Raw genomic sequence first — 10,534 nt, 5'->3', positions numbered from 1 at the left:
GGGAATTGGGAATATATCGATGATACTGGATTAATAACAAGAAGCAAAGTATAAAGAATAAATGTTTGAGCGTTACAACAAGAGGTGGAACAGTAGGCTTAGTGGTAGAGTGAATTGATTAGGTGAAATAACAATAAAATAAATAAATAAAATGAGAGATAAATAAAATACAAAGAGAAGATGAATTACAATGGGAGTTTCGTGATGGAGGGTCGTGGATTAAAATTAGAAAGGTGGATTCAAAGTTAACTGTGAAGGGTTTAGAGTTAGGAATAAATACTGAAGATAGTTAATTGTTTGAGCAGAAAATAATAAATAAATGAAGGAAACTGAGCGACGTTGAGAGGTTACGATAGACAGTGAACAGAATAGTGATTGGGAAGAGATGGGCCTGATGAGGATGTTGAGGGGAGGTGTGGTGAAGGGGAAAATATGGGGGGGGGGGTGGAGAGAGCACTTATATTTGTGGGAAGTGAAAAAGTATTGACTGACTGACTGACTAACTGACGAAATAACCAATGTACTGATTAACTGATTCGTCAAACTAACACATCCACGGGGTCGCAAAAGAAGATGGGCTGCGTGGCTGGAGGCATCTGGTGGGTACAGGAGGAAACTCAGTCGAAGAAGGTTGCTGTAGAGGGATGGAGGTGGAGGAATGAAGTATGTCACTCCACCCATTCCACCCGTCTGAACTGTTCACTCGCTCGCCCGTTCAACACTCGATCTGTTCGTATTTGAGATAGAAGCCTCGGTTGTCGATATCGGTGTCAAGAAGTTCTTCCCCGTTGAACACCACGTACATCTGAAACGAGGTGGCTGCGAGGGAGAAGGAGGAGGGCGTTAATCATCAGTTTTGTTTTAATTGTTGATGTGGTGATGATATTGATGATGATGATGATGGTGACTCCTTTTTTAAGAGGAAGATATTTATGTTATTCTTGGTGGTCTTGTCTTGTTTTGTGATTTGTATTTATGTTGGTGGTGCTTTTTGTGGTTGTGGTGTTTGGCAGTAATAATAGTAGTAGTAGTAGTAGTAGTAGTAGTAGTAGTAGCAGTAGTAGCAGTAGTAGTAGTAGTAGTAGTAGTAGTAGTAGTAGTATGATGATAAGCAGGAGGAGGAGAAGAAGGGAGATATGAAAATGGAGGAGGAAGATATGGAGATGAAGGAAAAGGAAGATATCAGGAGGAGAAGGAGGAGGAAGAGGAGGAGGAGGAGGAAGGAGAAAATAACATAAACACGTCTACCCATCATTCCCATCTTCACTTCATCATCCCTTCTCTCATTTATCATTCTCCTTCATCACGTTTATCTTCGCACTCAACTGAAAAGAAAAGGGAGAAGAGAACAGAACTACGAACAGAGAGAATGAAAAAGGAAAGAGTGAAGGAAATCTGAAGGGAATATATGGGTGAACTATTTCAGTAAAACAACGTGGAATTAGTGAAGTAAATTAGGACTGACGTGCTAATGGTGGAGGGCAGGAGGGAGTGTGGAAGGGAGCAAAGGAGGAGAGGAGGAACCGGGGGGGGAGTTGGGGTCAAGGACGTAGCAAGGTCTAAGGATGGGGTGAGGCAGGAAAGCCCACCCCCTATTCTCGCTTGTCTTTTCAGGTATTACGTAAATTACAATACCATTAAACTTTTGACAGAGAGAGAGAGAGAGAGAGAGAGAGAGAGAGAGAGAGAGAGAGAGAGAGAGAGAGAGAATGAATGAATGAATAGGTAGCTGATTTTCGGTTTCGGTTGTACAGGTGAGTCGGCTGCAGGTAAGGGAAGTTGCAAACGTGCGTAGATGAGTAACACTCCTTATCGACGGGTACACATCGTTATGGCCACTAGATGCTACTACTACTATTTCTACAACAGCTATACTACTACTACTACTACTACTACTACTACTACTACTACTACTACTACTACTACTACTACTACTACTACTACTACTACTACTATTACTACTACTACTACTTATCTTTATTTACTCCTCTTATACTATTATTAGTTTTGCTATCAAGTTAATTACAGTCCTTCCCTTCATCTTCCACCCCTCCCCTTCCCTCCATCTCCCCAGCACTCCTGTATACCTGCCTGAAGCCCCGCCCTCCCCAGCAGCCTTCACCAACTATCTCCTCCTCCTCCTCCTACCCTTCCCTCCCCCGCCCTCACAGACGCTGAGTTACAACCAGACTTAAGGGATAAATTTGGCCTCCACTTTTTCACTGAGAATTAGGACGTGTCGGCCAGAAAAAGAAGAGAGAGGAGAGATTAAGGTGGAATAGCAACGTGGTATGGCGGCGTGTGTTGTGCTGTGGCGGGAACCTGGTGCTGGGGTCTTGTGTTGTGGTGTGTTGCATGGGCTGTTGCGGAGATGTGCTGGAGAGGGGTGTGGTAAATTGGGGTGTGCCGTGGTGGAGGTGCGTTGTTGACCTGTGGTGCAGTGTGACGTGAATGTGGAGTATAGTGGTGTGGTGGTTTGGTGAGAATGTGGAATGAAGTGGTTTGGTAGTATGGTGAGGATGTGAAGCGGTGTGGCATGGTGATTTGGTGGGGAGTTGGAGTGGAGTGGTGGGGCAGTTTGATGGGGATGTGGAGTGGAGTGGAGGGGTGTGGTGGATTGGTATGGAGGTGGAGTGGTGTGGTGGAGTGGTTTGGTAGGGATCTGGAGGGGTATGGTGTTGTGGTGTGATGTGGTGTGGTGTGGTGTGGTGGTTTGGTAAGGAAGTAGAGTGGAGTGGTAGTGATGTGAAGGGGTGTGGTGTGGTGTGACAGTGTGGTGAGGATGTGGAGGTGTATGGTGTTATGGTGTGGTGTGGACATGTGGATACGTGTATTGTGCTATGCTGGCCTGTGATACCGTGAGGAAGAAGGGACACAGGAGAGGACACATGACTCTCGTAGGACACTCACTGAGCACGGCTGGGGGGAACATTGAGCCGCAGAAGATGGTCGTAGGTTTATCCTCACCCTCTATGTTGGCCTCTGGGATGTTAAGGTGGTCAGTGAATTCGCAGTCAGCGTCGACCTTCATGGCTGTAAGGATGAGAGTTGAAGTAAGACCCGTATTTCTTCTTTCACATTAATGGTGCAGAGGCCTTGTCAAGCTATCACTAGGTTCATAAAACTACCCATGGAATTACAATATCCACGAAAGCCTTTTGTATAGGTTTGTGTAAGCATCGTAATGTGTGAGAATAAGCTAATCACTTCCCCGTTTCACTTTATTTTGCTTTTCTTTTATTTCTTTTGTTTGTTTGTTCGTTTGTTTGTATTATTACCCCACCACTCTCTCTTCTCAGGCATGTTGATACGTATAAATGAGTGGCTGAGGTAGTTATGCCAGTTAATCGTATGTGTATTGTTTATGATTTTATGTCCAATGTTAGCTTACTTTTTAACGGGTGCAGGAAGAGACTCTTTAATTAGCTGCGTGTGCCTGTAGATATATTTCAATTTCGTGTTTTATTCTTAAACGTGTATATATTTTTACCGTTAACTGATCGTCTTTTATCGCATACCAGTTTATGCTATCATCGGTTATTATTAGTGAAATTCCTCCCCTTTACAGCATTAAAAGTCTGAGTTGTATCACAGTATCTACCCTTTTATTCTTGTCTGAGTGTGCCGCGTGTTGAATGAATAGGCAGGGAGGCAGGGACAGGTTAAAGGGATATTACACTGGACATATTTTCCGTGGATCTTCAGTCAAACCACGATTTCCGCTAACGTGGTTTTCAGTTGTTTGTTGTTATTGCTGCTGATGAAGATGATGAGTAACACCGTCGTCCTTCGGTGAAATCTACCGTAGCTTTGGAAGATCGTGGACACGTCAGAAAACCACGGAAATATGAGAACCACGTTAGCGGAAATCGTGGTTTGACTGAAGATCCACGGAAAATCTGCCCAGTGTAATAGCCCCTTTATGAGCACAAGGGGCCACTTCGACAGTCCAACACAGAGTCATTGTAAGCGCCCAAGCCAAACTATAATTATTCTTCTCAATGATCCGTTATTTCAACTCAATATCGGATACCAATGAAGAGATTCCCGGTGTAGTTTCCAATTATTTCCTTCCCCTTTTTATATCAACGCCAAACGCTAGAGCTACAAGGGATTTTCGTCGTATTTTGTGTTTGATTTGGGAGCTTACAAACTTGCTGTATTGGACTGTAAAACTGGCCCAAGGTGACGACTGCTGCCCTCCTGTACCACACAAGTCTGTCCTTGCAAAGTCATAAAAGAAAATGTAGTCTAGGGGGAACCGTTCTCTCACCCGTGTTTGGTGTGACTACTGAAAGATCCTCCGAAATAGTGAAGGCATAGTCGTCACTTGCGGCCGTCCATTTGAGGCTGCAGTAGCCCTCCTCTTGCCGCACGCAGATCCTGTAAGACTCCTGCAGGTGGCGACTCCCTGTAGGGCGAGACAAAGGGGGCAGGTGAGGAGCGACACAGGAAGGGGTCCAGGGTCGCGAACACATTGAAGAAAACACAACTGATAATCCTGACTCGTGAAAGCATCCAGTAAAAACATTTTCTTTTAGAGGATTTGAAATATGGTGAGGTGAGACAGACAATAAAGCAGTATCGGCATTTTTTTTCTTTCTTTTTAGAATTGAAAGCTGCCAGTATGTCGGCCTTTTTTTCAGAAAGATGGATGGATGGAAGATGGTGAGATGGGTGAAGCTCGAGGAGAGTACTCACCCGATTTCCCGGCTGAATGTTCGTACGCTGACGCCGTCGTGTCGTAGTTGTAGGACTTAACCTCCCCCGTCACCCCCGTCAGGTACTGGTCACAACCTTGGGGCGCTGCGCGGGGCGAGGGCGGGCGGGCGGGAGGGAGGGAGGGTGAACGATAGGACAAAAAGGAAGTGGGAAAGAGGACGCAAGAGAGAGAGAGAGAGAGAGAGAGAGAGAGAGAGAGAGAGAGAGAGAGAGGAAAAAAAGTTAACAAGAATTAATGAAGTAAGTTAATGTATTTATTCTGTACGCCACGTGTATTTGGGGAGAACATCAATGTATACAGTTATATTCATTTAGATACGACTACTACTACTATTGCTACTACTACTACTACTACTACTACTACTACTACTACTACTACTACTACTACAATTACTACTACTATTACTACTACTACTACAATCACCCCCACCCCCACCGCTGCTCACCCAGGTCGTCGGAGTCGCACGGCACCTGCACCACCTTCACCTGCCACTTGCTGTCGTCTGTAACCACGCCGTCCTTGGTCACCACGGACACCTTGAAGGGCCCATCGCGCCCCTCCACGTCCACCACCACTGCCAAGGACGGGATGCATGTCTTGTTAGCCCTCGCGTGAAGGCGGAGAGAAAATAATACTAGATCGAATAGTCATAGGAAGAGAATGGAATACACTAAGATCGGGTCATAATCTTTCTTTAGCTCTTACAAGTGGGTGAGTTGAGTATATGGACCTGAAAGAAAGAATTTCCTGATGAATAAGAGTTATGGACACTTTTATTAGCTCATGCATTAAGGTGTGATGAAGGTGAGAACTAACCACAAATGTAATGTTCAATACTCGAATAGCGAACTTACTAATTTAACTTATACGTAGCGGCGTTGTGAAAATAAATAAGCTGCGGGAATAAATACAAGAGTTCTGACCCTCTCATGCATCAGATCAAAGGTAAAGGTGAAGTGAACGTATCATCAGCCTCTTCTTCAACCACTACTAACTCAACGTTCTCCACCTCTCTCCGTCAGATGATAGTGTGCCCCATTTTCTTCAGACACATGCTCAAATTCCATCTCTCCACCTGGCCGCGTAACCTCAGACGCTTTCGCCTCTCAACAAATATTTCCAAATGCCACGAAGGATATTAGTCTAGTTGTCATGAGTGTTTTTAACGTTTTTGGTGCAGAAGCTTTGTCAGATTATCACTAGGCTTATAAAACCACCCATGGAAATACCCACAACCTCTGCGAAAGCCTTATCAAACGTGGGTGTGTGAGCCCCTAAATGTTTGACTGCCCTGACTTCAATATTCTTGGGTTGCCACTTTATTACTTTAATTGCCCATCTGTCACCAGTTCTCTGCATAAAATAAATAGCCCAAATCCGTTTTTTATATATATTCTTCAATCTTTGTCTGTTCCCTGGTTCGTGATGATCGCTTTCTTTGTGTATCTCCATGCTACACGCGCATTTTTCTCTTCACTCCTCTTTGTCCTCCCCTCAGCTTGCTCTCTAAATACCTCTATATTTTGTGAGGCTTCAGTTTTCTCATCACAGACACGCCAGTCCTCGTCGACAGACCGACTTGGTCGGCTTGGCTGACGTAAGCCGATAGTGTCGGTCTGTCGGCACCCTGACACGGGCCGCCACTGACAAAGACCCGTGCCCCCCATATAGGGCGGGAGAAATCTTTGATTTTTTCTTTTTTTATCTATGTTACGACTGTTGGAATACGTTGTTTGTACGCTTTTCTATTCAAGGAGAGTAGCAGGCACCTTTTCATGATACTACTATGTTTAACATAAGCACTACAGTTCATTCCTAATATCATTCTGATTTATTTTTCGGTAGCTGAGTTTACACTAACTTTGTCCGAAATATGTGTATTCCTTTAATCTCTGAAGTGTTGCATTTCCGAGCAATGTTTGTTGTCCTGTCAACGTTCTTCATGTTCATCTTCACACCTATTCTCAGAGTCAGACACTCTGTGGAGCTCCTCTGTCTCCTTTGTTGCCTCAGAACCAGACTGCCATATGCGAATCCAAGGTTCTTAAGGTGCTTACCATCTATCTTGATTTTCATATTCTTATATTCTAATCACCCCACTATTTCTTAAATACATTTGAGCAAGCCATCACTAATTTTCAACATATTGTGTTACCTCCCTCAACGTCTTTTTTAATTGGATTTTCCCTTGTGTTTAGTGTCTGCCGTGCTGCCTCTGTATAATCTTCCAACACCTTCATGCACGGATCATCCCCGCCCTACCTCCTGAGTGCTTGCATGTCGGCTGAAGTCTTAACTGAGTCAAATGCTTTCTCATAATCTGGGGAAGTTATGCATGGTGATTTACTGTACTTGGGTAACCATCCAACAACTTGGTTGATGACTTAGGTGCGTTCAGTTGTTGAGTATAAATTACGAAATCCAGCGTGCTCCCCTGGCTGGTTTGTCTAGTGTTGCACCGAGTCTGTTATATGATGTTACTGGAAAGTTTGTAGATTACATGGAGGGAACTAACTGGTTGTTGTTATGTCGCTTTTTTGCGAATCATTAAGATGGTGGCAGTATTCCAAGCCCTTTAGGAACTCTAATTCTGCAAACACTTTTTACATATTTGAGCTAGTTAGTTTAAGTATGAAATCACGTGAATCTTTAATTAGGTCTATAGTAAGGCCATCACCTCCTCGTGCTTTACCTCTATTCATTGGAAAAGAAAGAGGAGGAGGAGGAGGAGGAGAAGGATGTTAACGACAACGACAACGAGGAGAAGGAAGAATAGGAAAAGAGAAAATCCCCTTCTACTACACAAAATTAACAAGTAAAACATTCTCCCCTTCTTCACGCAACACATCCCCAGCGTAACACAAGGAGGGTAACACTCACTCGTCTGGTTCTTATTTTTGCCGCAGATTTTCAAGGACTCGCTGCCGCCCTTCACCTCCAGGTACTGATCCTCGCACGCCCCGTCAGCGGTGGGCTCGGCCAACTCCACCATATCGAACGCCAGGTGGAGCTAGGGACGGTGGTGGTGGTGGTGGTGAAGGTGGAAGAAGGAGGAAATTCGTAAGGTCAGTCAGTGTATTTGTTCATTTTCTCTCTCTCTCTCTCTCTCTCTCTCTCTCTCTCTCTCTCTCTCTCTCTCTCTCTCTCTCTCTCTCTCTCTCTCTCTCTCTCTCTCTCTCTCTCTCTCTCTCTCTCTCTCTCTCTCTCTCTCTCTCTCTCTCTCTCTCTCTCTCTCTCTCTCTCTCTCTCTCTCTCTCTCTCTCTCTCTCTCACCTGGCATATTTCCCTTCCTGGCATATTTCCCTTGAGGCGATAGAAGTCGGGCTGGTGATGGTGACGCTACAACTATGTCCATCCTCAATAGGGAGAAATTCGTTGTTGAAGTAAGTGATTCTCGCTGTGGAAGTCTCTCCACACGACCTCTGCACTGTTGAAGAAGGGGAGGAAGAGGGAGGGAAGATTAATAATGTCCGTATTCTTCTTAACGTATCGGCATCTCACTTCGCATGTTTGAAAAGCCTCTCGAAGAAGTTGTTAGGGTTTTCACGGACTGTTTTGCTTTTAAAGTGATAATTTTACACGACTTATGCGCCTTGAACGGGAAAATCACCCATGAGAACTCAGTTAATCTTCCTTGTGGGCTTGGAAATAATCGTAATGGGAGCTCGATACGTGGACCTAAGGCCGTTTGATTCTTTTCTTATTGTGTTAGGTTGGATTGAGTTCAGATTTGCGTTGGATTGCATTGTGACGTGAGTGTTATGTTGGTGTGTGCTGGGTGTGCTGGGGAAAGAAAACGAAAGAGGAACACTGCAAAAGGAACCACTAGGGATCTTTCAAAGCTTCTTCCATGTAGGGGACAGCACAGATATATAAATTTTGGCGGAAAAGAGAAAGTAAAAAAAGACGTAAGAAAGACCGAAAATAAAGACCCAGACCGAACTTTCAAAACTTCTTCCATGTAGGGGACAGCACGGCAAAACAACATTATATGAATTTTGGCAGAAAAGAGAAAATAAAAAAAAGACGTAAGAAAGATCGAAAATAAAGACCCAGACCGAGACAAAGACCACAGGATCGCATCGGGAAGTGCCGCTTTCTAGGCAAGACTTCCGACATCCAACTGAACTGAACTCAGTCTCTCGGTCTGCAGCAGGCGACTTCGGAAGAGCATATATAGGTTGGTATTACAAGACACTTTCGATTCTCACATCAATTATTTATAAAGGTCAAAGAGGGGGTCAGTTGGATCCTAATGAGTGTTTCTTCAGGTTCATGGTATAGAAGAAGACTCACACTACCACCAGGGTCATAAAACTACCCCTGGAAATGCCCACAACTCCTACGAAAGCCTTGTCAATTATGTGTTTCTTCAGGTTCATGGTACAGAAGAAGACTCACACTACCACCAGGGTCATAAAACTACCCCTGGAAACGCCCACAACTCCTACGAAAGCCTTGTCAATTATGTGTCCTTGGGCTGCGACATGTCTTGTAATACGACCCATATGAGTGCAGTGCTTCCCTCTACATAGAAACAGCTCTTAAGGTTCCCCATGTGATGATAATGAAAGTAGCAGCACCAGAATTAAGACATAACAGCACCAGCAGAAGTAGTATAGGTGGAGGAATAGGAGGTGGAAGAGGCGGATGAGAGGCAGCAGTGTTAGGTGCTGTACTGTCCCTCCTCTCCCTCGCCCCGCCACACTCACCTACACAGCACTGACCCACGACTTGGCACGTTCCCTCCACCTCCCCTTCGAAGACACCGCACCTGAAGTAAGGGAGACACGCCCCCTGGCGCCCCTTGTCCCCCTGGCACATGATGGGGTTGGACGCAAACAGGACTGGAAGGAAAGGATAAATGAATGAAGAATATCCTCGCAATCATACCTTCGTCACACTGATCCAGATTTCTTTTTTCAGTTTTATATATTTTTATTTGACGATAAAGTAAGGAAGTTTAGTGATGTAGAAATGTATATGATTGTTTAGCTGTTTTTTCTTTTTGTTATCAGAAAAGAGGCAAAAATTATGCACTGTATCTAGATTTATTAGTCAAATCGTTATTCTGTTCTTCTTCAACACCCCCCACCCCCCCCGCGCACACACACACACACACACACACACACACACACACACACACACACACACACACACACTCACATTTGGCGTCCCTCTGCGTGGAGAGTGAGGTGGTAGCGGCGCCCACCATCACAATCACCGCCGCCGCCGCCGTCAGCAGGAGAAGGGCGTGTGGCCCCTCCATCTTCCTCCCCAGCAGGACGGCCGCGGGGGAGCACACACCTAGAACCTACCTACTTGTAGTGCCGACACCGGGCAACACTACACTGCTGAGGGAGGAGGAGGAGGAGGAGTAGGAGAGGGGGGAGTAGACGAGGAGAACTGACGGAGGAAGAGGTTATTTGAGGTTCTCGGCGGTTCCTTCTCGAGTGTTCGGGCGTAGTGGCGGGAGCTGTGGTGGTGGAGGTGGTGGCGAGGGGTGTGAGGGTGGTGTCCGGTGCGCCCTTGCCTTTATAGTGGAGGGTGTCTTTAGCGGGGAGGTGTGATGTTGACGAAGTTGTGGTGGTGCCGGTGGTGCTGGTGCTGGTGGTGGTGGTAGTAGGGATGTTGTTGTTCTTGTTATTTCTTTTTTGTTGTTGGTGGTGGTGGAGGTGGTGGTACTATATTGTGATGGTTTTGGTTGTTGTTGTTGTTGGCGGTGGTGGTTGTTGTTGGTTCTAGTGTTGTTGTTCTTGGTGTTGGTGGTTATTGTGGTATTACTGTTGTCGTTAATGGTGGTGGTGGTGG

The 10,534-nt window shown here is 45.3% G+C and overlaps 2 protein-coding genes across 3 annotated transcripts in view; one reads left to right on the top strand and one right to left on the bottom strand.

The window, feature by feature from the left end:
- Positions 1 to 5,311, top strand: part of LOC126985107 (hemicentin-1-like) — a 295,072-nt gene extending 289,761 nt beyond the window's left edge. For both annotated transcript variants that reach the window (XM_050839570.1, XM_050839572.1), the window contains exons 19-20: positions 4,647 to 4,783; positions 5,173 to 5,311. The gene's annotated coding sequence lies outside the window, so the exon portion shown is untranslated. The remainder of the gene's footprint in view (positions 1 to 4,646; positions 4,784 to 5,172) is intronic.
- LOC126985109 (uncharacterized) overlaps positions 1 to 10,272 on the bottom strand; it is an 11,740-nt gene extending 1,468 nt beyond the window's left edge. Inside the window, exons 1-9 of the mRNA XM_050839573.1 lie at positions 9,890 to 10,272; positions 9,436 to 9,570; positions 8,016 to 8,150; positions 7,604 to 7,735; positions 5,169 to 5,297; positions 4,702 to 4,806; positions 4,274 to 4,411; positions 2,911 to 3,033; positions 1 to 819 (exon numbers count right to left, since the gene is read on the bottom strand). The exon at positions 1 to 819 is cut by the window's left edge and continues 1,468 nt beyond it. Of these exons, the coding sequence (XP_050695530.1) occupies positions 716 to 819; positions 2,911 to 3,033; positions 4,274 to 4,411; positions 4,702 to 4,806; positions 5,169 to 5,297; positions 7,604 to 7,735; positions 8,016 to 8,150; positions 9,436 to 9,570; positions 9,890 to 9,992 (1,104 nt within the window). The 5' untranslated portion in view covers positions 9,993 to 10,272 and the 3' untranslated portion in view covers positions 1 to 715. The remainder of the gene's footprint in view (positions 820 to 2,910; positions 3,034 to 4,273; positions 4,412 to 4,701; positions 4,807 to 5,168; positions 5,298 to 7,603; positions 7,736 to 8,015; positions 8,151 to 9,435; positions 9,571 to 9,889) is intronic.
- Positions 10,273 to 10,534: the final 262 nt, after the last annotated feature.

Source organism: Eriocheir sinensis, chromosome 58 (genome assembly GCF_024679095.1).
Source record: "Eriocheir sinensis breed Jianghai 21 chromosome 58, ASM2467909v1, whole genome shotgun sequence".
NCBI classification, from domain to species: Eukaryota; Metazoa; Arthropoda; class Malacostraca; order Decapoda; family Varunidae; genus Eriocheir; species Eriocheir sinensis.
This window is presented reverse-complemented; position numbering and strand designations above follow the sequence as displayed.